The 25,921-nt window shown below is 47.3% G+C and overlaps 7 protein-coding genes and 1 long non-coding RNA gene across 9 annotated transcripts; 5 read left to right on the forward strand and 3 right to left on the reverse strand.

Moving 5' to 3' along the window:
• The first annotated feature begins 35 nt into the window (after nt 1-35).
• fbxo21 (F-box protein 21) lies at nt 36-6,452 on the forward strand. 2 transcript variants are annotated; one of them, XM_052068945.1, is made up of 12 exons: nt 36-325; nt 687-822; nt 1,095-1,204; nt 1,298-1,419; nt 1,590-1,736; nt 1,818-1,957; nt 3,638-3,774; nt 3,862-4,041; nt 4,192-4,324; nt 4,593-4,783; nt 4,861-5,018; nt 5,756-6,452. In XM_052068945.1, exons 1-12 carry the CDS (start codon nt 69-71, stop codon nt 5,944-5,946), a joined length of 1,902 nt encoding a protein of 633 aa, XP_051924905.1. In that variant the 5' UTR covers nt 36-68; the 3' UTR covers nt 5,947-6,452. The 2 variants fall into 2 exon arrangements, with proteins under 2 accessions (XP_051924905.1, XP_051924906.1); XM_052068946.1 differs by having other exon boundaries at nt 4,198-4,324.
• Nucleotides 1,964-3,300, forward strand: LOC127602800 (uncharacterized). Its single transcript, XR_007962879.1, has 2 exons — nt 1,964-2,809; nt 2,928-3,300. It is a non-coding gene; the product is annotated as an uncharacterized LOC127602800 (long non-coding RNA).
• Nucleotides 6,453-6,606: 154 nt separating the features above from the next.
• On the reverse strand, nt 6,607-8,917 carry LOC127602737 (gastrula zinc finger protein XlCGF8.2DB-like). Its single transcript, XM_052069071.1, has 2 exons — nt 8,741-8,917; nt 6,607-8,224 (listed from the first exon to the last, which is right to left on the reverse strand). The coding sequence occupies exons 1-2, from the start codon at nt 8,754-8,756 to the stop codon at nt 7,236-7,238; spliced, it is 1,005 nt and encodes a 334-aa protein (XP_051925031.1). The 5' UTR covers nt 8,757-8,917; the 3' UTR covers nt 6,607-7,235.
• A 411-nt stretch (nt 8,918-9,328) lies between these two features.
• LOC127602728 (gastrula zinc finger protein XlCGF8.2DB-like) lies at nt 9,329-11,503 on the forward strand. Its single transcript, XM_052069061.1, has 3 exons — nt 9,329-9,556; nt 9,779-10,749; nt 11,205-11,503. The coding sequence occupies exons 1-2, from the start codon at nt 9,457-9,459 to the stop codon at nt 10,747-10,749; spliced, it is 1,071 nt and encodes a 356-aa protein (XP_051925021.1). The 5' UTR covers nt 9,329-9,456; the 3' UTR covers nt 11,205-11,503.
• Nucleotides 11,504-12,068: 565 nt separating this feature from the next.
• LOC127602660 (gastrula zinc finger protein XlCGF57.1-like) lies at nt 12,069-15,105 on the forward strand. The gene is made up of 2 exons (XM_052068948.1): nt 12,069-12,341; nt 12,964-15,105. Exons 1-2 carry the CDS (start codon nt 12,233-12,235, stop codon nt 14,733-14,735), a joined length of 1,881 nt encoding a protein of 626 aa, XP_051924908.1. The 5' UTR covers nt 12,069-12,232; the 3' UTR covers nt 14,736-15,105.
• Nucleotides 15,106-18,541: 3,436 nt separating this feature from the next.
• LOC127602684 (zinc finger protein OZF-like) lies at nt 18,542-20,648 on the reverse strand. Its single transcript, XM_052068997.1, has 2 exons — nt 20,252-20,648; nt 18,542-20,101 (listed from the first exon to the last, which is right to left on the reverse strand). The coding sequence occupies exons 1-2, from the start codon at nt 20,343-20,345 to the stop codon at nt 18,720-18,722; spliced, it is 1,476 nt and encodes a 491-aa protein (XP_051924957.1). The 5' UTR covers nt 20,346-20,648; the 3' UTR covers nt 18,542-18,719.
• Nucleotides 20,649-20,994: 346 nt separating this feature from the next.
• On the reverse strand, nt 20,995-23,446 carry LOC127602688 (gastrula zinc finger protein XlCGF57.1-like). Its single transcript, XM_052069004.1, has 2 exons — nt 23,147-23,446; nt 20,995-22,677 (listed from the first exon to the last, which is right to left on the reverse strand). The coding sequence occupies exons 1-2, from the start codon at nt 23,223-23,225 to the stop codon at nt 21,332-21,334; spliced, it is 1,425 nt and encodes a 474-aa protein (XP_051924964.1). The 5' UTR covers nt 23,226-23,446; the 3' UTR covers nt 20,995-21,331.
• Nucleotides 23,447-23,735: 289 nt separating this feature from the next.
• On the forward strand, nt 23,736-25,606 carry LOC127602696 (zinc finger protein OZF-like). Its single transcript, XM_052069018.1, has 2 exons — nt 23,736-24,006; nt 24,459-25,606. Exons 1-2 carry the CDS (start codon nt 23,796-23,798, stop codon nt 25,505-25,507), a joined length of 1,260 nt encoding a protein of 419 aa, XP_051924978.1. The 5' UTR covers nt 23,736-23,795; the 3' UTR covers nt 25,508-25,606.
• Nucleotides 25,607-25,921: the final 315 nt, after the last annotated feature.

A 25,921-nucleotide genomic window follows, 5' to 3' on the forward strand; every position in this document is an offset into this window, starting at 1 on the left:
TCACCCAGCCCCCTGCGCCATAAGTGGGCGGGGCCGCGACTTTGAGGTAATCGGGGTAAACAGAAAAGATGGCGGCGTCTGTCGCCGGAGAGAGCCTGTCCAGCCCGACCGGGACCAGGACCGCCAGCGGCAGTGATGCCGGGGGCGCAAATCGCAACCACCGCGGCGACAAGTTAACCGACTTGCCCACCGAGTTGTTGGAACACATTTTGTGCTTGCCGGTGCTCGAACACGTCGACATTTGTAATGTGTCCTGCTGCTGCCTGCGCCTGCGCGACGTTTGCCACGGCCGAGGGAAGGTGTGGGGACACCAGTACAAACTCAGGTGGTTATTATTGTAGTTAGGTGATAATTATTATTATCGTCAGTCATGTTCTCAATCTGAGGTGTCTTTTTCGTGTCTTCTTCCTGGTTCACTAACCAGTCAGTCAATTCTCATTGCTTTCCGTTTCGATATGCATCACTTTTCACTATCGTGGACTGCTGAATCCTATTCTTGATTCCTTTCTGAATGATTATTACTCTTATTTAGAATTACATTGCATCCAGACTTAACACACATATAAATGTATGACATTGAATCGGAAGGGATCATTTCAGGGTGAACCGATCAAATTGATCAGGAGTTCAGCCAGCTTTATTTATGGGATCCGTCTTTCATCCACCTGCTCCTCTCCACTTTCCAGATGGCCGCGACTGCAGAGGTTTTACCCGCAGAACGAGAGCTGCGACTGGCTGCGCGAGTACAAAACGCGCCATCGGGTGGGCATCCAGATCCGGAGGACGGTGGGGTCCATCTCCAAGCGCTTCTTTATGGAAGTGGTGAGTGGACAAGAGAAGCGAATTAAACGTTGCGTATTTCAACCGCATTTTGACAAAACGTGTTCACAGCCTTAAAACTCACACATAATTGGAAATGCCATAGATGGGCGAACAAAGTTAAAGTGCAACACATACAAACGGAGGATGCACCAATAGAAAATTAAGCATTTTGTTTAAAAAAAAATAGTGAACTGCACGATAGTGGGGGAACGCTGTACTTCACTATACTTGAGTAAAAAAAAAAAGGATTTGGAAACCAAATTTTGTTGCAGCCATGCATCGGCCAGGTGCTGGGCGACACCTTCGCCGAGATCGAGTCGCTGGGGATGCCCGAACATTTCTGCGAGGACGAGCTGCTCTTTATCCTGCAAGCTGAAAAGAGGTTAGGCGGCGGCAAGGAAGCATCCTTGACTTACGAGCGATTTTACAAAATTTGTGTTTGCTTAATTTTTTTTTTTTGTGGTTGTCTGTTAAGGAAAAGCCTGACGTTGAAGTACTATGCAAAGAAGATCCTTTACTTCCTGAGACAGCAGAACATCCTACGCGCGCTCAAGAGCTTCCTCGAGCAGCCGCCCGAGCAGCAGTCGGCGCTCGCGGGTGAGAAAACGACCCTTTGGAGCAAGTCTCAAAAAGTCAGACATGTCGCTTACCTGGAGAGTTTTTGAAATTCAGCCCATTTCACTTTTTTGCAACATGAAAGTTTAAATCAAGACGTGAATCGTGTGCAGATGGGCGACGGCGAGCTACAGCGTGCGCGTTTCTTCCAGGTGCCGTCCTGGTAGACCGCTACTGCAATCCGCTGGCCGACGTCACGCTGGACGGGATATCGGCGCAGCTGGACGACATGGCGGAGAAGGTCAAGAAGACGCTGCGGGTGAAGAATCCATCCCACCCCAGCCTTCGCGTGGCTCCAGGTGACTTGGCAGCAAAAAAAAAAAAATTTAAAGCCGTCAAAGCAACTCAGTGTCCCGGTGCCTACTTTTTCCATCCTGCAGGGGGCGAGCGACTTCCGTTGGAGGACTTGGAGCTCCAGCGGCAGGTGGTCTGCGCCCTCAACGCCGTCTTGTACGAGCAGCTACAGTACAAGGGTGACCAATTGGACTACTACAACCCGCTCAACTCCTACATCCACCAGGTTGAGTTGCAGACGTTTTCTACAAAGTAGTTCAAAATAGTTACCAAAAAAAAAAAATGAAGTGCTTTCAAGCTACAGTGGTCCCTCTACTTACGAACGTCTCTTCATACGAAATGTTCAAGTTACAAAACACCTCAACGGGGAAAATATTGCCTCTTGTTCCAAAAGAAATGTCAAGATACGAAAGGTTAAAAAAAAAAAAATAATACAGTCGGGGCCGCAAGTCCCTGAACGCGACATACTTGGAGTTGCTCTGCCATTGGCTGTTACTTGGCGCCTTACCACTTATGAGCGAGAACATGAACTAAAGAAGGCAACAAAAAAAACAACGAGGACGCAGTTAAAAGTGAAATGACCGTCATTTTTATGTTTTATGTTCGACTCTGTTCGTATTTTGCAAGAATCTAATGCTAACATGTTTTTGTGGCATATTTGGATGCTTTTTTACACTTTCGGAAACATTTCTGAATTTTTTTGGGGGGGGCTTGGAACGAATTAGGGCATTTCTCCGCAGGGTGTCCGGGCTCTCCCTTAGAGATAAGGTGAGAAGCTCGGTCATCCGGGAGGGGCTCCGAGTCGAGCCGCTTCTCCTCCACATCGAGAGGAGCCAGATGAGGTGGCTTGGGCATCTGATTCGGATGCCTCCTGAGCGCCTCCCTGGTGAGAAGCTCGGTCATCCGGGAGGGGCTCCGAGTCGAGCCGCTTCTCCTCCACATCGAGAGGAGCCAGATGAGGTGGCTTGGGCATCTGATTCGGATGCCTCCTGAGCGCCTCCCCGGTGAGAAGCTCGGTCATCCGGGAGGGGCTCAGAGTCGAGCCGCTTCTCCTCCACATCGAGAGGAGCCAGATGAGGTGGCTTGGGCATCTGATTCGGATGCCTCCTGAACGCCTCCCCGGTGAGAAGCTCGGTCATCCGGGAGGGGCTCCGAGTCGAGCCGCTTCTCCTCCACATCGAGAGGAGCCAGATGAGGTGGCTTGGGCATCTGATTCGGATGCCTCCTGAGCGCCTCCCTGGTGAGGTGTTCCGGGCATGTCCCACCGGGAGGAGACCCCGAGGAAGACCCAGGACACGCTGGAGAGACTATGTCACCCAGCTGGCCTGGGAACGACTCGGGATCCCCCAGGGAGAGCTGGAAGAAGTAGCTAGGGAGAGGGAAGTCTGGGCTTCCCTGCTAAAGATGTTGCCCCCGCGACCCGGCCCCGGATAAGCGGTAGATGATGGATGGATGGATGGATGGATGGATGGATGGACATGAAAAACGCGTCTCTACTTAGAACATTTTCGAGTGAAGAAATTTCTTCCGGAACCAATTAATTGCGTAAGTAGAAGTACCGTTGTATTTGTTGCCAGTCCCGGTTAAAATTTTCCTGTCAAACTAAACATCAAACAAAAGAGGCACATTGCCTCCGGAGTCAGTCGTGGTGGTCAAAGTGTTGTCACGTTTTGTATCTGCATGACTGCATTACCCTGGTGCCCCCCCCCCCCCACTGGCTAAGTTCTTCCCACTGAAAGGAAGTCGCAAAGCTGTTGCCTTCATGAAGTTCCGATGAAGTAAAATAAGCGCGCTCACGGAATGACTTGAGTGTTTTTCGAAACGACTCCTCTTGTCAATCGTGTAAAACAAAAATGCACGGGTGTAAATTTCCCGCCCGTTCTGACGCAGGATTTTTGTCCGGCAGGTGCTGCTCCGCCGCAAGGGCATCCCCATAAGCCTCTCGGTGGTCTACATGACGCTGGCCCGGAAATTGGGCGTCAAGCTGGAGCCGGTCAACTTCCCCAGCCACTTCCTGCTGCGCTGGTGCCAAAAGCAACGCGGGTACTCGAAGGCCACGTTTTAGTTGTCAGCCCGCATTTTGCCTAAGGGGTTAACATTCGCCGCCGGGCCCCGCCCCCCCCGCCGCAGGAGCGACGACATCTACGACTACGTGTACATCGACGCCTTCGGAAAAGGCAAGCAGATGACGGCCAAAGAGTGCGAGTACCTCATCGGGCACCAGGCCAGCGCCGACTACTACGGCGGCATCGGGACCACCGACGTCTTGCTCAGGATGGTGGGAAACCTGCTCAACATCGGCAAACGGGGGTAACTGATTACATGTACATGTTGCTGCCGTAATGCAGAATTCCAGCCTTGCCACTAGAGGGAGCCGTGCATGCGCGAAACGCAAAACTGACGCCGGCCTGAGAAGGAACGCAGACCGGATGTTTGATTTTTTTTGTTTTGTTTTTGGAGGGAAAGTAGCGAGAAGTCGTACCAGCTCCTGAGGGACACGCTGGACCTCTTCCTCACCATCAACCCCGACAACGTTCCCTACCTTCTGCTGCAGGCCAGGCTCTACTTCCACCTGGGCATCTGGCCCGAAAAGGTGCTCCCTCTCTTCTCTCGCACGTAATCGCCGCAAGGACTCTTTAAGTCGGTCGCTCTCGCCGTTCCGTTTCTCACGCCATCGCCCACCAATTTCTCTCTCACTGCGACACTCTCAAAGATTCTTTGAAATCTTCTCAAAAGATTCTCGGGAGTCTCGAGCTCCGCTTTCACACACGCTCTCATAGTCACTTCGCCCGTCACGCCGAACCCCCCTTCCGTACTCGCGAGCACGGCCCCCAACGTTGACGTTGGGTCGGTCGCGGCAGGTTCTGGACATCCTGCAGCACATCCAGGCGCTGGACCCGTCCCAGCACGGCGCGGTGGGTTACCTGGTGCAGCACACGCTGGAGCACATCCAGCACAAGAAGCATCCCGCCGCGCCCGAGGTCAAGCGGCGCGGGGCGGCCGAACACCGGGACGTCCGCTACTCCGTCGGGCTCGTCATGAAACACAAAAGGTGCGTTAGGGAGCGATCGCCGCCGGCCGTCCTCCCGCCGTATGTCCACTTTGCCGCCTCCCCTGCGTGCGTCCCAGGTCGGGTTACAACTGCGTCATCTACGGCTGGGACCCCAAGTGCACCATGAACCAGGAGTGGATCACCACCATGAGGGTCCACCAGCTGCCCGACGGCGCCGAGCAGCCCTTCTACAACGTCCTGGTGCAGGATGGCACCTGCCGATACGCAGCGCAAGGTGAAGACCGCCAATGAAACCCAAAATCGGATTTTCATGTCGGGTGTATCGGGAGAGTGTCGCAGCTCGGAGTGGAAAAGAGCGATGCGTATTTTGCGGATCTTCCAACCACCTTTGGTTTACTTTCTTGTCCTTATTGATGCATATTTTTATTTTTTTAATAGAAATGACAAATTCCTAAACGATGAAGTGAATGAGGACATAAATGATGAAAATGTTCCATTCACAAAAAAGTTTGGTGATGCTCAAGAATTTTAGAGCTAGCGCCTCTCCGATCTTGATGAGATTGCAGAGTGGGAGGAACAGGTTACAAAGTGTTCATTTTTAGTCAGTGGAGAAATGGCTGAAAAATAAATATTCAAAGCGTAAAAGTATATTTTTTATTTGGAAACACAAATTTGTGAAGACTTCAGATTCAAGACATCTTTACTTTTTTCTTTTTTTTAATTGGGGGGGTAAAAAAGACTATCATGAAAATTAACATTATTATAGTACAATTTTTGAAACATTTTTATTTTGGGACTATTATCGTGAAAAACTTAAAAATGAAAAAAAGTTGCATATTTTTGCTGGAAGTAATTGCTCTTTTACTTTTCAAAAATATTCTTGATTTAAAAAAAGAAAAAATTGATAAGGGCATATAAAAACTTTTTTTTTAAAAATGAACTGATTAGCGCGTCTTCGGAATTACGATACTCTACTTTGGATCTCAACAATTTGTTGTGCACGTATTCCAGAGAACCTGGAGCCCCACTCGGACCCCCTGGAGATCGGGCATCCCGAGGTGGGCCGCTATTTCTGCGAATTCGCCCGCACGCACTACGTGGCCAACGACGAGCTGCGAACGCGCTACCCCGATGACTCGGACCAGACGGAGGAGACGGCGCGCCACCTCTACCCGCACGCGCGCCCGCCCACGCCCATGTAGCCGCCGCGTTTGCCGTTTGCGTCCCAACGTGGAGATGGGGAAAGCTTGCCGGACACTTTATAAGGTACACCCGCACTGGCTCGTGACGTTTTTTGCTTATGAAGATCACATTTACTATTAATGTAAAAAAAAATTAATAAATCATGATCTTAATTGTGATCCTGGAGGGAAATTCAATGATTAGTTATATTAATTTAAAAAAACAGGTTCACTTCATTATAGTGCAAAACTTGAAATGTACAGTATATGCTCAAGTGTAGAAATAAATTGGTCATTCTTCATTATTTCAGTTGTGATCCTGAGGAGAATTTCACCGATTATCATGACTAATTAAATGTTTTAAAAATAAATAAAAATAAATAGGAGTAGTCCTGAAGGAAATTCCAGAATCGTAGTTAATTGTATACATGTGAAACAGTATATAAATAATTGTATATCTTTTTTATTATTTTCATTGTAATTTCTGGAAGCAAATTCTAGGATTAGAAGAAGTGTAATGATTTTTTTTTAAAAAACATTTGTCATTGTATTGACTATGATCTATTAGAATGTGAATTCAAGGTTGATAAAAATGTAAAAGTACAACCAATATATATATATATATATGCATATGAGAGTATAAACACACACACACATATATAGATGCGCACAGTGAAAAATAACTTTGCAGCTAAAAACGTCCTTAGTACATTCAACAACAAATTAACGTCTGTGGCGTTTTTTACTTAGAAAAAAAGTGTTTTTGTCCTCCTTGATTTGAGGCCTTTTTCTCCCTTTTATCGTCAAGTTTTACCAAATATGCCCACTGAGACTCCGCAGGTGTACCTCATAAAATGTCTCGGCTGCTTTGCCTTCAATGCAAAAAAAAAGATGGTCGTGTTTCAGACAAAATGGAAAGATGACGGTAAATTCCAGGTGCTGTCAATCATCTTAGAAAGAACAAAGCAATGCTCGTGGGAAAGCATCAAAAAATCGTTTGCCAAATGACCTTTCCCCATGCACATTTTTATCTGTGACATAATCTGCCCAAGCACGAAAAAAACAAAACAATAAAAGTATGAAAAGACGATGTCACACTTTGTATGGAAAATCCTTTGTGCATTTATTCCATTGACAGAGAAGCAACTTGTGAGAGAGAGGTGCTTACCTGTTCGAAAGACAATCGTCTGCTAGTAAAATGTATTGTGTACTGGTGGGGAAAAATGTCACGAGCAAGACCGCTGCTTCACAAGGGCCTGAATTGTCTCTCAGAACAAACGGCAAATGAGCTGAAGCCCGGGGGGGGGCATTTAGTCTCCTTTGTTGTGGGTCCGCATGTGCGTCGCAAAACTGTTCCGATTCGTGTAGTTTCTGCCGCAAACGGAGCAGCCGAAGGGTTTCTCTCCGGTGTGCGTTCTCATGTGCGACTCCATGTTGGCCCTTCGAGATAACGTTCTGCCGCACACGGAGCAACTAAAGGGTTTCTCTCCCGTGTGTTTTGTCATGTGTCTCGCCATGTCCGACTTTTGCGCAAACTCCTGGCCACAGGCGGAGCAGCTGAAGGGTTTCTCCCCCGTGTGCGTTCGCATGTGTATTGTCACGTACGATTTTTTATTGAATCGTTTACCGCACAACGAGCAACTAAAGGGTTTTTCCCCCGTGTGAGTTCTAATGTGCGACTCCATATTTTGTTTATCTGTGAATTTCTTACCACACACTGAGCAGCCGAAGGGTTTTTCTCCCGTGTGACTCCTCATGTGCTTTATCATCTTTGCCTTTTCAACAAAGGCTTTCGCACAAAGCGGGCAACTGAAGGGTTTCTCTCCCGTGTGTACTCTCATGTGTTTGACCATGTTGGACTTTTGAGTCGCTGTTTTACCGCAAACGGAGCAGCTGAAAAGTTCTCGCCGTTTGAGGCGTCTCCCGCACGCTGGAGTCTGCTTTTCGGAACTTTCCGACTGTTTGGCATCGCCTTTCGCGTCGTCTGTGTTGTCGGCGTGTGACGGCGGCGCTAAGAGCTGATGCGGTGACGCTCCTCCGCCGTGCTCCCCGCTCGGACTGCAACGATGAAGCCGCGAACGGTCGGGCGCTTCGTCGCCATCGTCTTCACTCTTCACGACAACAACCTTCAGTGACAACTTGCTGACTTGCTCCTCTTCCTCTTGAGTGCAGCGGGGCTGTGGATCTTCCTCTTCCTCTTTCACGTGGGTTGGGCCTGGACCATTTTGAACCGAACTAGAACTTCCCCTCTGTGGATGAGGAGGAGCTTCTACCTGACTACCAATCAGCTGATGGACGTCTGCAGCACACGAGGAAGTAATTCTATTACAATACTGCAATTACTGGCATAGAGAAAAATCATTCTAATTAATATCGTACATGAGCTTTCGGGGTTCGTGTTTAACTTATTTACTCTGGTATTGCTGTACAGCTGTGGGGAAGATCATTTGAGGATTGTAGTTTAGGGTAATATGTATATGTGTACTTGTATATACGGTGAGCGTTCACAGAAAATCGCAATAAATATGTCGTGACCGTACTGCGACAAAACCAAACCTTTTCATATCACATCTCAACTGACGATCAGATGTTTGTCGTAGGGGAAAGCGGGGTTGGCCCGATAAAAATGTCATTTCGGCCAGCGATAAAATTAACAGGAAAAAAAATCGCTCCGCGACCAAATGACGACCCCCCGTTCTGTGTTTACATGCCTCAATAGTCCAACTGTTTGTTACAAACAGAATTAAAACGATGGAGAAATAAACTTCCAGGCGTAATGAATTGACATAAATCTGCAATAAACACAAATAAATACCTCCCAAGCTGCACATATCCACAAGAGTGAGTCCAAAAGCCCAGAATTCGTCCAAAATAAAACGACCACGAAAAAAAACAAATGCTGTACCCAAGGACCTTCGCCCGCACTTGCTAACTTGAACTGGCCCGTACCTTCTGTCGCGCGCGTGCAACCGGATGTGTGCACCAGCTAAAGATTCCCCACTTCCTGTGTCAAAAACTTGCGAAACTTTTTCCTCTTCCGAACACATAAACCTCGAAACAATGGTTTGTTTTTCACCAAACGACATGTATAGGTTTTGAAAAACGTGACACTTGACCAAATACAACCGTCAACCAAATACACGTTTATTTCGTTGATTTGCGTTGGCACAATAGGTTAAAAAAAAAGCGGGGCGGAGCAAATCTGATCATTCCACACACAATTCCAAAAATGGACTGGACGAAAGTATCGGCACCTTTTTGAAACTGTAATAATAGTAAAGAATGGAGTAAATATTTATTTTGTAGATATGTATACTTCACGTCCGCGCCCCCTAGTGAGAATCAAGTACTCCAGCACAGTAGGTGACGCTAACGTGCATCAAACGCTCGGTGCCACAAAGCCCAAATCAACAAAAAGAAGCAGAAGAAAAGCGGACGTTAGCAAAGAGGCCAAAAGGAGCGGCGCCGTACTGGTGGCACAAAAAAAACGCTGTAAAAGAATAAAACAAAGCAAAGCTTTCCGAAAGAGCGATGGCGTCCCACGAGGAGCAAGTTTGTCGCGCTCGAGACGCGACCGAGTGGCGAGCACGGGCGGAAGAAGCTGCTGCTGGCACGACGCTGCACAAACGAGGTGCACGCTCGCCGGATTCCCCATTTCAATTCAGCACATTCTGCTTCTCGATTGGCACGGTTGACTTTTAAATGTTTACACTTAAAGGCACAATGACGTTTCTTGGGGGTCCGTCAACAGAATGTTTCTACGAGATTGTTGATTATGGCAAAAACATAATTTCCGAAATATGGCTTACTGTGATTCGGCTTACATATTCTTTGTGTTGCTCGCGTCCTCCAGACGTCCGGCAAATGATTGGTCATCGACAGGAGCTCAGCCCTCAGCCGCGGGTTGGGAGCTCCCGTTTGGAACTGCCCCACCAGGTCAAAGAGGAAAAAAAGGCTCCACCTGACACCCATCTGAAGAATACAGAGGAGGATCCGGAATGCTTCCACGTTAAGGAGGAAGAGGACGAGACCGATGTCAGCCAGTTGCTTCTCTCGGTCGTCTCCGTGAAGGGCGCAGACGACGCACCCGAGTCGACTACGCTTCGTTGCCGCCTCGGAAGGCCGTCGCCCGACAAACGCTTGGCGCCGCTGTCGGACAGTGACGACACGGGCGATGCGAGCGACGCAGACCGCGACGGTGACGACAAAGCGCGGAAATCCTTCCACAAGAAGACGGGTGGCAGCTGCTCCACTTGCGGGAAAACATTTGCTCAAAACGGACCTCTGATCAGACACATGCGAACGCACACGGGAGAAAAACCCTACACGTGCTGCTCCTGTGGCAAAGGATTCACAAATAAGTCCGACATGGTCCGGCACATGAGAACGCACACTGGGGAAAAACCGTTCAACTGCACCCTGTGCGAGAAACGATTCTCTCACAAGGAAAGCTTGGTCGCCCACACGAGAACGCACACGGGCGAGAAACCTTTCATTTGCTCCGTTTGCGGCAAAACGTTCACTCAAAATTCAAGCATGGTGGCCCACATGAGGATCCACACGGGGGAGAAACCGTACGGCTGCTCGCTGTGCGGCAAACGATTCATTCTGAAGCCAAACATGGTCTCACACATGAGGACCCACTCTGGAGAAAAACCTTACGGTTGCTCGCTGTGCGACAAAACCTTTGCCTTTAAGTCCTGCGTGGTGACGCACATGAGGACGCACACGGGAGAGAAACCTTTTCGTTGCTCGCTATGCGGCGAAAGATATGCTCAGCGGGCCAATTTGACCGCGCACAAGCGGATGCACCACAAAGAGTAAGTGTCCCATTCGAAGGGAAGTAGACATCGGCTAGCTAAGTCCTTCCATTATACCAAAGTAAAATAAAAAGAAGAATGATCTCATCCCCATGAAATTAATCCCCAAACAGATTTGAAGAACGGGCAAAAATGTCAAAAGTGACCCCATGTTGGCTCTTGTGTGGTGGTAGCCCATGTTGGGTTATGTTGTCCCATTTAGCGCCCAGCTCATCCGGATTCAGCCGTACCGAAAACTGTGAATCGGGATCAGGGTGATCAAAAACAACGTTGCTTTGGAAAAAAAAACGGCATAAAAGTCAGGCGGATTACCTGATCCTGTCCTTCCATTATAGTTGCTACTCTTCAATTCATCGCGGAATGTTGTTGTCCTCACTGCTCAGGCTTACGTCACGTTTGTGTTGTGTTTGCAGCTTCACCAAGAGAGTGTTGAGCTGCATTGGAGTGCCACTCTGAGAGAGCTAAAAATTCAACTAAATTCAGTTTGTCACAATTTCTAATCTATTTTTTCCTGTATCAATGTTATTAGCCCACCCCCACAGATGTGTCAACAACCACTGTTTGGTTTGTGTGCCCTGGTTTCCCTCGTGTAACGGCACCCCAAGAGCCCTGGAAATGTTCTGCTCTTTTTTAATTATCGTTACTTCCTTTCTCTGTGCCAAAATGTGTAGTTGTCGTGCCATCACCATAAATGAGCTAAACCACGATGAAGGTGTCTAACTTGAATTTGTTGCATAATGACGTTTTCTTTTTTTTCTTTGTGTAGTCTTGAAAAGTGCCAGGCTGAGGGACAGAGCTGGAAGAGGTGGTGACCCAGATGTGGAGGGTCATTTTGGGCTTTTTTTTTCCAGGATGCAGTTGAGGTTGACCTTCCACTTGAAGTCCTGAGAGACTGTACCTCCCACGAATTTGAGGCTCCCGATAGCTAACACAAGGCAGTTGGACCGCACCAGGGCCAGCTGTGGTGATGATTCCTGAGGTCCGCAACTATCGAACCGTTTTGACTGTTCAGCCCCAGGTTGGCCGCACACAGCGACGCACACGGGACAAAAACCGTGTGTGACGATCCCTCAATGACACAATCCTGTGCCCTTTTACTGTGAAAATATCATACAGTGACATTTTCATAGTATATTCATAACTATGTAGCGACGCATGGAATAGGGCAAATAATATGAACCGTCACGAGTCAAATGTTGTGGCTGCTCTTATTTTCCATAAAAAAGTCACTGACTGACCTCAGCGTCCCCTTTTCTTCTTTTTTGGGGCATTCTTCACTACCGCCACAGAGAGGCGCCCGCGCAATATCAAGGCTGCTATGTTTTCCGTATAACCACCGTCGAAGAAGAAAACGCGGAAGTTGGTCTGCTTTTTAGTTGGCGTTCGAGTGACAAAGCAGACAGCTCTTGTTCTTGCGCAGCTCGCTCGAATAAAACGTGCAATTGTTGAAATAGTTACAAAATAAATACTCGGGCTACGCGCAAGCGATGGCGTCGCACGAGGAGCAACTTTGTCGAGCGAGAGAAGAGAAGGATGGAGAAGCTCGACAACTGGCCGCCATTTTCTCTGCCTCCGGTGCCTCACTGCACAGTCGAGGTTTGGCCCCTTGAATAGATCATCGATTGCTTTATTCCAACGTCGAAACACAAGTATCATTGTTTTGATTAGGATGAGTAAAATGTACTGTACAATATACATGTTAAAACAGTCAACGAGGAAGCCCCGTCTTCTATCTTGACGACGTATAAGAGGTTATTCATATTAATATAGCGCTGAAGTGACTTGTTTACTGAACAGTTGTGGATCGGATTGGGCTTGCTCAGTCAAAACGAACCTCAGTTTACCCTCAAAATTATTTTGTGCATGCAAACACTTTGTTTTTCTACTTTCTTCCCTCCAAATTCTGCCGCTGTAAATGGCAAATGTCTCCGTTGTGAGATCAATAAATGTTTTGTTATCATAAAATGTGATGAGGCATAGTTTATTCAGGTTTGAAGGGGGGGGGTCAAGGGCGGCGCTTTCACAGGGCCCAGTTTTTTTTTTCCAGAAGAGGGCAAATGCCTTTTGACAGCGTTGTAAGTAACAAAAACTGATACGATGGAGAGCTCACATCAATCAGCAGCTCCCGTCAGCCCAAATACTACGTCTTGAGGTCAGCCACTGCTCGTAAAATTTGACGCGTGTGCTCAATTTTTTTTGTTTTGCTTGCATCTTGTAGACATCCAGCAGGCGATCGGTCATCGGGAAGATCATCCGGAGCCCCGCTGTATTAAAGAGGAAGACCAAGATCCGCAGCCGCACCGTGTTAAAGAGGAAGAAGAGGAGGTCGACGTCAGCGAGTTCTCACTCAATGTCGTCGTCGTGAAGAGCGAAGACGACGAAGGCGACGCAGCCGAGTGGTCGCGGCTTCATTGCCGCAGTCCCGGCGGAGAGTGTCGCGAGGCAGAGCCCGCCGACCGGCGCTTAGCTGCGCCTTCACGCGGCGGTGACTTGGAGAAACCCTCGAGGAGCGCCGCAGATGCCGGAGAGGACGACAGACCTTTGGCAAGCGCCGCGAAAGAACATCTGACCTGCTCACTTTGCGGTAAAAGCCTCTCTTGCAAGTACAGCGTGAAGGAGCACATGAGAACGCACACGGGAGAAAAGCCCTTCAGCTGTGCCGTTTGTAGTAAAATGTTTGCTTGCAAGTCGAATATGGTGAGACACATGAGAGCACACACGGGCGAGAAGCCGACTTTTCATTGCTCAGTTTGCGGCGACACGTTTGCACAAAAGGGCTCGTTGATCGTGCACATGGCCACGCACACGGAAGAGAAACGCTTCGCCTGCTCCGTTTGCGGGAAAAGATTCGCAAAGAAAAAAAATCTGACAGTCCACACGAGGACGCACACGGGAGAAAAACCTTACGGCTGCTCCGTGTGCAGCGAAACCTTTGCCAAGAAGATCTTTTTGATTGCACACACGGCCACACACACCGGAGAGAAACCTTTCACCTGCTCCATTTGCGGCGAAAGCTATTCGTACAAGCGCAGTTTGAACATCCACATGCGGACACACACGGGGGAAAGTCTGGTGAGCTGCTCGGTTTGCCGTGAAAGTTTTTCTTACAAAAGAAGTTTGAAAGCACACATGCGGAAACACACGGGAGAGAAACCTTTCACTTGCTCCGTGTGTGGCGACAGTTTTACCTACAAGCAAACCTTAAATGCGCACATGAAAAGGCACACGGGAGAAAAACCCTTCAGCTGCTCAGTCTGCGGCGAAAGCTTTACCTATCGGCCGACTTTTAACGCACACGTGAGGACGCATACGGGAGAAAAACCTTTCACCTGCCCGGTTTGTGGCAAAAGCCTTTCTTACAAGCACAGTTTGAACGAGCACATGCAGACGCACGCAGATAAACGCTTTGGTTGCTCCGTTTGCGGGCAGCAGTTCGCTCAGGAGGCCTCTCTGAGGGCACACACGGCATCGCACACGGGAGAAAAGCCTTTCACCTGCTCCGTTTGTGGCGAACGCTTCACTCAGAAGCAATACATGCTCAAACACAAGAGAAGGCACACAGGAGAAAAGCGCTGCACGTGCTCAGTTTGCGGGAAAAGTTTTGCCTCCAAGCAGCATTTGAACGTGCACAGGTGGACGCACACTGGAGAAAAACCCTTTCGCTGCTCAGAGTGCGGCGAAAGCTTCACGCAAAAACAATACATGGTCAGACACATGCGGAAGCACACCGGGGAGAAACCCTTCATCTGCTCCGTCTGCGGTAAAAGTGTGACGTCCAAGCACAGCTTGATTGCGCACATGCGGGGCCACACGGAAGAGAAACCCTTCACTTGTTCTGTCTGCGGCAAACGATTCACCAGCAAGAGGAATCTCAACGTGCACATGAGAACGCACACAGGGGAAAAACCCTTCAGCTGCATAGATTGCGGGAAAAAATTTGCCTTCAAGCAAAACTTGAACGCGCACATGCAGACTCACAGCAAGGAATGAACGTTTTTAGATTCCGCAACCGTTTCAGTTTTTTTAATGAGGGTGGGGAACGATTAGGCAACTGGCATTTCATACCTGTAATCTCAAATTTTTTTCTGTTATTTTAAATGAATGAGTTGTTTCAAACGCTCTTATCTGCTTTGTTACCTGTGGTGGAAAGTAACAAAATTCAAATACTCTCTTACTTCTCGTAATTTATTCAGATAATGGTACTTCCCTTGATTATTTCTGTCTCAGACTACTGTTTATCTTTTACTTAATCAGCTATGTCAGCAAATCAGCACTGCAAAAATTGCTGGCTCCCATATTGGGTCAAATTGGGACTAACCCAATTTATTTTCATTTTATTTTTTTAAGAAGCCCAAAAGTTGGCTCAAACAAATGAAAAAATTTAAACCCACAAAATTGTCTTATTTTGTGGGTTCCTTTTTTGGGGGGGTCGTTGTGTTGCTCAACTCATTTGAGCCAACTTTATCTAAATGCCAATATGAAATGTTGTCTTCGGCCACATCAATGCTTTGTGGTCATCTTAAAAAAAAATCTTAGTCTTCTGTGAAAAAAAAACAAAGCTTTTCTCCCAGTTGTTATCATTTGCTAATTCCGTTTTTCACATTTTTTTATTGTTTTTTTTTTATGAGTTGATTGACTTGGAGAGCAAAGCTGTAGCAACGGGTTTCCATAGCATTAATGTCGAATTACCCTGCAACTAATCGGTTATCAAAAGAACCGAAGCTTATTTTGATGATCATTTAATCGTTCAGAGACCTCGTTAACCACATAATTGTTCAAACCAGGAGGATGTCCGCCTCTCTGCGGTAAATATTTTCATTTTCGTCGAGCTCCGAGAAAGCAGTGGAAAAATGAATTTATTTGGAAAAGAAACAATAGTTGCAGCCCTACCTTTAAACTTAGCCAGCGCTAGCTAGCTGTGGGTGGAAAAAACAAAAATAAAGGATTATTTCATGTGACAGAAGAGGGAAATGATTCTTTTTAATTTAATGTTGTGCCAAATTATCCAAGAGAATATGATGTCATTTTATGTCTGTACTCTATGACTTAAAGGAGTCAAATCGGCACTTTGAACAAGCAAAGAAACCACATTAGTGTTAGCCGTAGTCTTTTTCTATTCCCCTTGCCTGTTACGAAACACACCCCAAATTTCTTTTAAAAACAGCGACGCAGTGTGAATGGACCCGCGTAAATCAAATTACAAACCTTTTGTGTTCACATTACCTCCATTCCAGATCATTTTTCGGAGCATTTCCCTTTTCAATTTCTTCACTGAAGATTCTTGTATATTCATTCGCAAGATGCCAGTTCAATAAACAACTTCAGTCAGATTTTGTGTTTGTGCCGCTCACATTTTTGGCAGGAAGCGGAGTTTTGTGGCTTTTCTCTGTACAATATCAAGTGGAGGAGGTGGGGGGTGACTATCTGCAACCAACCCAAGCATGCACCCAAATTTGATCTAAATAACTGCCATCAATTCAAGTAAACATTCCTACTGTGTATTAAACATATAAATGCTCAATCTTCTACGGCGGTGATGTACTTTTTAGCCTTTGTGCACAAATAAATGCGGGTGTGGAGTTCCTCCAGCCATCAGAGTGGGACGTTAAATACATTCTTGGCAAAATGCACATGTGAACAAAACCCTTTTGCCTCACTCTTGCTTCCCGGCTAATTAACGTCACAACACACAATGCTGGGCGGAGCCAAAAGAAAAACTTTGACGCGCTGGCCGAGGCACTAATCACCAAATCCAAAAGGTAAGCAGAGCTGCAGTCTTAGCACAGTGAAAGAAGGCAATTGGGTTCCTGCCCCGCCCACCGCCCAAAATGAACAATTGAGGAGTTTTCGCCTGATTCTAAGAAATAAAAAAGCTGCAAACAAGTTGCCACCATCCAAAGAAAGTCAACAACGGGTGAGAAAAAAGGAAATCGACATTTCTCAGTCTGAAAAAGGGGCGTTGAGCTTCTGGACTCCGGGAAACGACGTTAGCAACAAATGGAGAAAAAAAAGCAAGCTAGCACCGAACAAAAAGAGGCTCTTTTTACTTTTGCAAAAAAAAAAGAATTTGAATGATTCCCAATATTTGTGGGGATTACAACAAAAAAACGTCTACGGACGAAAGTAGAACTTAATCTGTTTTGATTTAGTTTTCCGCCTTTCTTCATTTCTTTCGAGAATTGTTTCGGTCAGGTGGGCCCAGTTGTCCAATCACCTTTTGTAGCGTCACGTGATGACGCGAACCAATCGGTGCACATTTGACACGGAAGTAGTTCAGCTTCGAGTTTCGCGTCGGTTGATGACCGCGATTGTCTTTTCCACGTGTCGAATTCCCATCGACCTTGTTTCAAACATGCTCGCCGTGCGGATTTGGAGGAAGGAGCCCGACGCCCGCGCCGTGACGTCATACGCGTCGTCGCTGCGAACGGGAACGTTTGCGTGCGCGTTCGTGCGAAAGCCAGCAGCTGGTTCCGATCGAGCTGCCGTTTGGAAAGGACGACGCCAAGTGCAACGTGACTGAGATCGCAGTGCCTTCCTTGAAATGAGGTGCGTTGCATTCATACTGCGGAAAAAACGTTTTTTTTTTGTTGTTGTTTTTTTACCACGGAACCTCAAATGAAGTGGATTGAGTTTGGAACATCTTTCTCAACTGATGCTATTTACGACGTCACCTTAACCCACTTAAGCCACTCCTCCACGACACTGTAGGAGGCTTTTTTTTTTTTGTAGCCCCCAAACTCACTCTGAACGATCGCACACATTTTGCCAACTACAACACACGCATTGCCACTGGTGTCAATCTCAGATGAAGTGTTGGCGTTGCTGGGGTTGGGATTTGTTTATGTGGACTCGGATTTTGGATTGCTGTTCGAGACTTTGAAACAGTTTCCACTCCGGTTGTCGTCGCCCGCCGTCCGTCAGTCTCCTCTCCACGTTGGTTCTGTAGATTGAGGGGTTGGTTGTTTTTCGGTGGATGGCTCTTCTTTACGAATGACAGATGGAGAGATGGAATCCTTTAATAGAGTTTATTAAAAAGGAGAAAGACAAAAAACGTCTGCACCTCCGATGAACGAGAACGCAACCCCCTTTCAGTCACGAAAACACTTCCTACTTCTCTTTAGCCCAGGGGTAGGCAATTATTTTTTGCATAGGGCCACATGAGAACCAGAAAATATTTGGGAGGGCCGGATCAAAAGGGTGAACTAAATTCGGCATGATATTAATTGGATTTCTTTATTTAAAAAGCAGTATTTTACATTTTTTGGCACGTTTTTCAGACTTTAAGAGTACATTATTCCGTCGTATCGAACGGGATTTGCTTGACTCGGCGCTACTGCTGGCTTCCGTATCGTCTCCCCCTTCCTCCCAATGCTCTGCAACTTCAAGTAACTGTGCCACCTGGTGTTGAAATCCCTGTCATTACAAGTCCAAATGAAATGAATGCAGTTGTTGACATAGAACCTTAATTGTGTACCGACCTCCGGCGGGCCGAATTAAAAAGACCAACGGGCCGGATTTGGCCCGCGGGCCGTAGTTTGACCACCGATGCTTTAGCCAATCAGACGCAAGCGACATAAGAATGTTTCAGCAATTAGTAAACAGTATATAATTTAGATGACTATAACATAAAATAATACAATGCTCAAATATAAAATGAAAATAATTCATAATTTAACATAAGCTTGCAGTTCTTTCAAAACGGTGCCAAGAGTCATCATCTCCTGCTAGCGAAGGGCAGACTTGCGCTTGTTTTTGCGCAAAAATTATTAAAGCCTTTCAGAGAAACAAGACACACGTTGGAAATTTGACTCTTTATTCTTGTCGCAAACGGTCACTACTCGTGTGGCCACGTCGTCGTTATATACAGCAAATGTCGATTTGTTCAAAACGTTCAACCCTGCTTTCCTTTAAATTTCCCCAAAGACCCTTTTGTAAGAACCGAAACGCCCCCCTCCCCATAGGAAATGAAAATGTTCAATCGTTCTTGTGCGTCCGCATGTGCGCCGTCAACGTGTTCTTATGAGAGAAGCTCCTCTGACAAACGGAGCACGTGAATGGTTTCTCTCCCGTGTGTCTCCTCATGTGTATATTTAAACTGGACTTGGAAGAAAAACTGTCGGCGCACACCGAGCAGCGAAGCCTTTTCTCTCCCGTGTGTATCCGCATGTGCGATTTCAAGCCGTGTTTATAAGAGAGGCTTTTGCCGCAAACGGAGCAAGTGAACGGTTTCTCCCCGGTGTGCGTCGCCACGTGTGCGACCAAAGTCAGCTTCTGAGCAAAGTCGTCGCCGCAAATGGAGCAGCTGTAGGGTTTTTCTCCCGTGTGCGTTCTCATGTGCTGGGTCATGGCCGACTTGTAGGAGAAGTTTTTGTGGCAGACGGAGCAAGCGAAGGGTTTCTCTCCCGTGTGCGTCCTCATGTGTATGTTCATGTTTTGCCTGCAAGTAAAACGTTTGCCGCAAACGGAGCACGCGAACGCCTCTCCCGTGTGCGTCGCCATGTGCGCCGTCAAATTGTGCTTGTAAGTAAAAGATTGGCCGCACACGGAGCAGGCGAAGCGTTTCTCTCCCGTGTGCGTCCACGTGTGCGCTTTCAAGCTGCTCTTGTGGGAGTACCACTCGCCGCAGAGTGAGCAGCTGAAGCGCTTTTCGCCGCCGTGCGTGCGCATGTGGATTTTCAAGCTGCGCTTCCGAGAGTACCATTCGCCGCAGACGGAGCAAGCCAGAGGCTTTTGCGTCGCCGCGCGCGCGATCAACAAGACGTCCGGCGAATCGACGGCGGTATCGGGGGCGGGTTTCGCACTCGCGTGCGTTCTCGCGTGTCTCACCATATTTCCCCTTCGAGGAAAACCTTTGCCGCAAACCGGACAACTGAAGGGTTTGTCTCCGGTGTGCGTTCGCATGTGCGCGTTCAAGTTCCACTTGTAGGAAAAGACTTTAGCGCAAACCGAGCACCCGAACGGTTTTTGAGCCGCGTGCTCACTCGTCGTCTTTTCAGAGCTTTCCGACTGCTTGCCGTCAGCTTCCTCGTCGTCGCTGTCCGACAGCGGCGCCAAAAGCTCGTCCGGTGCTGCTCCTCCGCTCGGACTGCGTTGACGACGAAGATATGACGACTCGGGTGATTCGTCTTCGTCGTCTTCGCTTTTCACAACGAGCACATTCAGCGGCAACTCGCTGACATCAACCTCCTCCTCTTCCTCCTTGACATTGGGGGACTCCGGATCCTCTCCTTCCCCCTTAACGTGAGGAGGGTCGGCATCTTCCTCTTTAACGCGTGAGGGCTGCGGCTCCTCCCCGTCCTCTTCTTTAACGTGTGGGCTCAGTGAATCCGCCCCTTCCTCTTCCCCTCCTCGCAAGGCTGGGGAGGCAACAACATAGCTAAATGAGGCTTTAGCGGTGCTCAACTTCCAAAGCAAAGGGGGATAAAAGCACTACACGCACATTAACAACGTAACATTTAGGAGAAATCGGTGTCAAAAGCAGAAAAGTACTCAACATGTGGACAGACCTTGAACGCCCAACGCGATCGGTGCCATGAAAGCGGCGTCGGGTTGCCGTTGGCGCTCGTTCACTTGGCAAAGTTGCTCCTCGTACGACGCCATGGCTCTCGTTTATTATTTTATGAAAATATTTTTTTGAATTTAGTGGCCGCAAGCACACCAAGACGACGACGAGCTCGCGCTCGTACGCCTCCCCGCGGCCATTTAACCAACTTCCGCCTTTTCTACTTCCACTGGCTGCAGCTGAGTCATAGAAAGCGGGTTTCAGCTGTGCTCGCGTTGGCAAACAAATAGTACGTTCACGTCATCGCCATCTTGAATGTGTCAATGCAGAGCGTGTGATGGCGACGCTTCATTCATTTGCTGCTTGGGGATGTCGCCGAGCAACCAAACGTTTTCCCCTCTGTCACATCTCATGGAAGATTCGAGTAATGAGAAAGACATTTCAGTGGCTAATACACACACACCTTAAAAATCTGGAAATAACATTTGTTATGGGCAAATATTACGCCCAGCAAAAAAATACTGATCAACGTTTTTATTTCTGTCTTTTTAATAGCTAATACTGTTTAGCTCATAAATGTGTCCTTTTCCCCTCATCGTCCGAGAAAGCCTCGTCAACTTCCTTCTTTTCTTCTCCGATATTGCCCTCATTTTATTCGCGAGATACCGACCGCCATCTTGCGGCCACATTGAAGACTGCGCCATATTTGAGCCGTGGAAGAAAAGACCCCAGAGGTCAGAATGGCGTTCTTTTTTTTATTGCAAAGGACAAGGGCAGCGAGAACACAACATCTGAGGGTTGGAACTTCTGTAAACCTTTTCCTGCACCCTACAAACAACCTCACAGAACTTGCCGCTGTCAAAACACTGAATGCACAACTTGTTAGAACATGAAGCAAATGTTCATCCATGATCACATTTTCAGCCTAAATGTGGTCTTCAAGTGGCTATGAAAACTCAAAAGGCTGCTGAGAGGGGAAAACAAATTCCCATCCACCACCATTTTAGTGCAATTGGGCAGGAACAGGAACACATTGACATGTATTGTCTGCCGTGTTTCCGCATGTGTGCATTTGAAACAGCTTTTAATGCAAACTGTGTGACGAAAAGACTTTTCTTTTGTGTGTATTCTCATGTCTATTCATGTCAGACTTACTGGAAAAGCTTTTATCGCAAAGTGAACATGCAAAAGGTTTTTCTCCCGAGTGTGTTCTCATGTGTCGGATCATGTTTTGCTTGACCGTGAATTTTTTGCAACAAACCGAGCAACTAAAAGGTTTCTCGCCTGTGTGCGTTCTCATGTGTATATTCAAATCATACTTATTTGAAAAACTCTTACCACAAGCAGAGCAACCGAAGGGTTTTTCTCCCGTGTGGTTTTGCATGTGTGATTTCAAGCCGTGCTTATAGGAAAAACTTTCAGCGCAAACTGAGCAAGTGAAAGGTTTTTCTCCCGTGTGCGTTCTCATGTGTTGGATCATGTTTTGCTTGTGAGTGAATCTTTTACCGCACACTGAGCAACTAAAGAGTTTTTCTCCCGTGTGTGTTCTCATGTGAACATTCAAACTGTGCTTATGAGAAAAGCTTTCGCTGCAAACTGAACAACTGAAGGGTTTTTCCCCCGTGTGCGTTCTCATGTGCTTAACCAATACAGACTTTTTAAGGAACCTTTTACCGCACGCCGAGCAAACGAATGTTTTTTCTCCCGTGTGTGTCTTCATGTGTGCGTTTACATTGTACTCATAAGAAAACCTTTCGCCACACACGGAGCAAGTGAAAGGTTTTTCCCCCGTGTGTGTTGCTGTATGCGCAATCAGATTGACCTTGCGGGCGAAGGTATCACCACACACTGTGCAACTGAAAGGATTTTCACCCGTGTGTCTTCTCATGTGTACGTTCATATTACCTTTGCGAGCAAAACTTTCCCCGCAGACTGAGCAGCGAAAGGGTTTTTCTCCCGTGTGCGTCTGCACGTGTTCATTCCAAGTACTCTCATAAGGAAATGTTTTACTACAAACCGAGCAGTAAAATTTTTCTTTACGTCTGTGACGTCTCTTGCATGTTTGAGAAGTTTTCTTGTCAAGCGTTTTATCCGCTTGAGAGCATTTCAGGCGCTTGTTGTCACCTTCACTATCGATGTCGCTCCTCAAACACCCTTCGGTGTTTTGCCTGTGAGACAGTGGAGCTAAGAGGTTGTTTCCTGCTGGTGGTCCTCCACTTGGACTGCCGTGAGGAAGGTCTTCGTCTTCTTCACTTTTCACAATGACAACGGTCAGTGGTAACTGGCCGATATCAACCTCCTCCTCTTCCTCTTTGACATCAGGGGACTGTGGCTCCTCATCTTCCTCTTTCATTTGGGGTTCCATACAGGAGCTCCGTCTGCGTAGTTTAGGTGAGTCTTCCTCTTGGCGGGCAGTGGCTTGCTGCATGTCTGCAGGACACAAAGCAACCCAAACAAGTTGAATATTATAGACAATATTATACTGTCTGTCCCTAAAGTTTGGACCCAAGGATGACAATGTGAAGTTATTCTGGCTGCCCGTGGACTTTCACTGAGCGTTAAAAAAATATATACAGTATATATATTGTGTGTGTGTGTGTACTGTATATGTATATACAAAAGTCCAACACAAATTATAAGCATCAAGACTATCGGTTTAATATTTTATTTAGAATTTAACACATTCCCTGTGCGCGAAGGGCAACGAAAGATGAGCGTAAGAGAGAGAGAGACCACGTGACGTCCACGTCGTTATCCGATTGGTCGATTGCAAAATCAAAATGGCTGTCATTTGTTTATTTTGTTCGTTCATCACACGAATGATAAGAGAGAAGCGATCATTTGATATCGTAGACACATTATACATGCATAATAGTTTGCTCGCTTTGATTCTTCTCACGTAGTCCGTGAAGAGCATCCAGATGTTGTCGCTCGTTCTCCTCCCTTGCTCGACAAAGTTGCTCCTGGTCCGTCGCCATTTTTATTGATGATAATATTCCAAGATTCCAGTTCCTTGCGCTCTTTTCAACTTTTATGTATTTTATTTTGGCGACCACACGTCCAAAATTTCGACGTCGCACTTTGGCTCTCGCCTGGCCAACTTCCGCCCTTTTCTTCTTCGTGGTTCTTTGGTGGTTTCCCGGCAGCCTGTTACACGCATGCGCAGTGGGAGTTGTTGTTCACACACTTGTTTGTGTGCGTTTTGGGAAACCGCCAACAGTGCTACACAGCTAAATCGGGCCAGTTTGAAGCCTGCAGAGCACCAAAGGTTTTACAGTATTTCTGGACAAGGAAAGGAGTCTCTTCATAAACTTGTTTTTTATGTGAAATTTACTATCAAATGTCTAAGTTGTTTAATAAAGTTGATCCCCCCAAATTATCTCCAGGATAGGACGAAAAAAATCAACAATTGAAAATGTAATTACGACTATCCAATTTTTCAGCAAATGTTGAGATTTGGACCTCCCCGCCGCAGTGCCGCCGCAAGATGGCCGCCACGTGACGTCGTCGACGCTTTCGCTGCCGCCAACATACCATCGAAGAAGAAAATGCGGAAGCTGCTCCATGGATCGACGAAAGACAAAGAGCGAAGTGGGTTTTGGGTGTGCATAAACAAAAGCTTCGTATTGGGAACATTTGTATTGCTCGAAAGACCGATGGCGTTGCACGAGGAGCGTGTTTGTCGAGCGAGCGAGGAGAACGTGCAACGTCGTCAGGACGACGACATTTTCTTGGCGCCCATCGTGTTGCACATTCAAGGTCTGTCTGTTCGCGGATGCACATTCATGTTCTTTACAGGAGAAAAAAATCTCATTCGTGTGAGCTACTGTTACATTCGTTCGTGATATTATCAGGCAGGCAGATCCCTTCCCCCCCCCCCCCCGACAATGTTTGAACAGCCTAAAATAAATGTAATTAAAAATGGGAGCACGATTTTAACGTTTGGAGCGCGTTCTTGTTTCGAGCAGAAGATATTGGAAGCAAATGTTGACCCACTTCAAAAAATAGAAAAAGATGCAAATAATTAATTTATGTGTGCAAGTATCAGTGGTTTTCATTCAAGCTGTTTCCAACAAAGCTTTGCATCAATGATCACTCTAAGCGATGCATTGTACGACAGTATTTGCTCTTTCTCATTCAATGGAACATGCAGGGAAATGTAACCCTTTTCTTTCTTTAGTGCCCAAAATGACATGATTTCTGTCCTGCAGACATCCACCAACTGATGGGTCGCCCAGAGGAAGTTCCAAGTCGGCCGCAGGTGGCGAGCTCCAGTTTGGAACGGGCGTGTCCCCGGCCCCCTGACGTCAAAGAGGAAGAGGAGGAAGTGGACGTCAGCCAGCTGCCGCTGAACATCGTGGTGGTGAAGAGTGAGGATGACGAAGAGCACCCGTCCGAGTGGTCGCGGCTCGGCCTTCGCGGTCCAAGCGGAGAGCGCCGTGGAGACTCACCAGCGGACAAGCTGGCGCGTCCGCCGTCACACCGCCGAGAACCTTTGAGGAGCGGCGCGGACGGCGGCCATTGTGACGACAAACGCTCAAAAGGCTCCCGGGAGGAGCCGCCCGACGCCGGGCGTCAGACACCCGAAGACCACTTTACCTGCTCCGTTTGCGGCAAAAGCTTTGCCAAGGCCTATCGGAACAGACATTTGAGAACTCACACGAGAGAAAAAACCTTTCGGTGTTCGGCTTGCGGCGAGACGTTTGCGCAAAAGGTCTCTTTGATTGTCCACAAGGTAACGCACACGGTAGAGAATCCTTTCACTTGCTCGGTTTGCGGCAAAGTCTATTACATCAAAGACCATTTGAGTCGACACGTGAGAACGCACACGGGGGAAAAGCCTTTCGCTTGCTCCGTTTGCGGGGAAAAATTTGCTCACAAGATCTCGTTGGTCGCGCACACGGCCACGCACACCGGGGAGAAACCGTTCGCCTGCTCCGTGTGCGGCGAAAGTTTTTCCTATAAGCACTGCGTGACGAGACACATGAGGACACACACGGGGGAAAAGCCCTTCGCGTGCTCCGTTTGCGCTGAAAGTTTCGCCTACAAGGAGACTTTAAATTCTCACATGCAGACGCACACGGGGGAGAAACTTTTCACCTGCTCGGTTTGCGGTAAAAACTTTTGTTATAAGAACGGTTTAAAATCGCACATGCTGACACATGCCGGACAAAAACCTTTCCCGTGCTCCCTTTGCGGTAAAAGCTTTGCTTACAAGAGTACGTTGAAATCACACGGGAGGAAACACGACGGAGAATAAACGTTTTGGGGGGGAGTGTGTTTACATCGCTGAGGAGGCAATGTTGTCGGTCTGGCTAACTGACCGTTGGTTCATTCAAAGAATAAATCATGGACAGCGTGACTTGTTTCTTTCTTGAAATTGAAATATTCTACATACCCGAAAAAAAGGTTTTCTTTTTCAAAATAACTCTCATGCTGAATTGGGGGGGGGGGCACCGGTCTGGTTTAAAAATCAAAAGCCTTGACAGTGAAACCTCTTATTACATTGTAATGAAATTCCACCGTTACAATTGAATTTCCCATTTAAGTCAGTGATTTTGGAATGAACAGGCTCATTCTATTGAATTGTTAACGGGGTGCGTTAATTACACCGTGTGCGATTAATTTGGTCTGTGTGAGGTTGTCATTTCTTTTGTTGTGCAAATGTTTGTGA

This window comes from Hippocampus zosterae, chromosome 6 (assembly GCF_025434085.1).
Source record: "Hippocampus zosterae strain Florida chromosome 6, ASM2543408v3, whole genome shotgun sequence".
NCBI classification, from domain to species: Eukaryota; Metazoa; Chordata; class Actinopteri; order Syngnathiformes; family Syngnathidae; genus Hippocampus; species Hippocampus zosterae.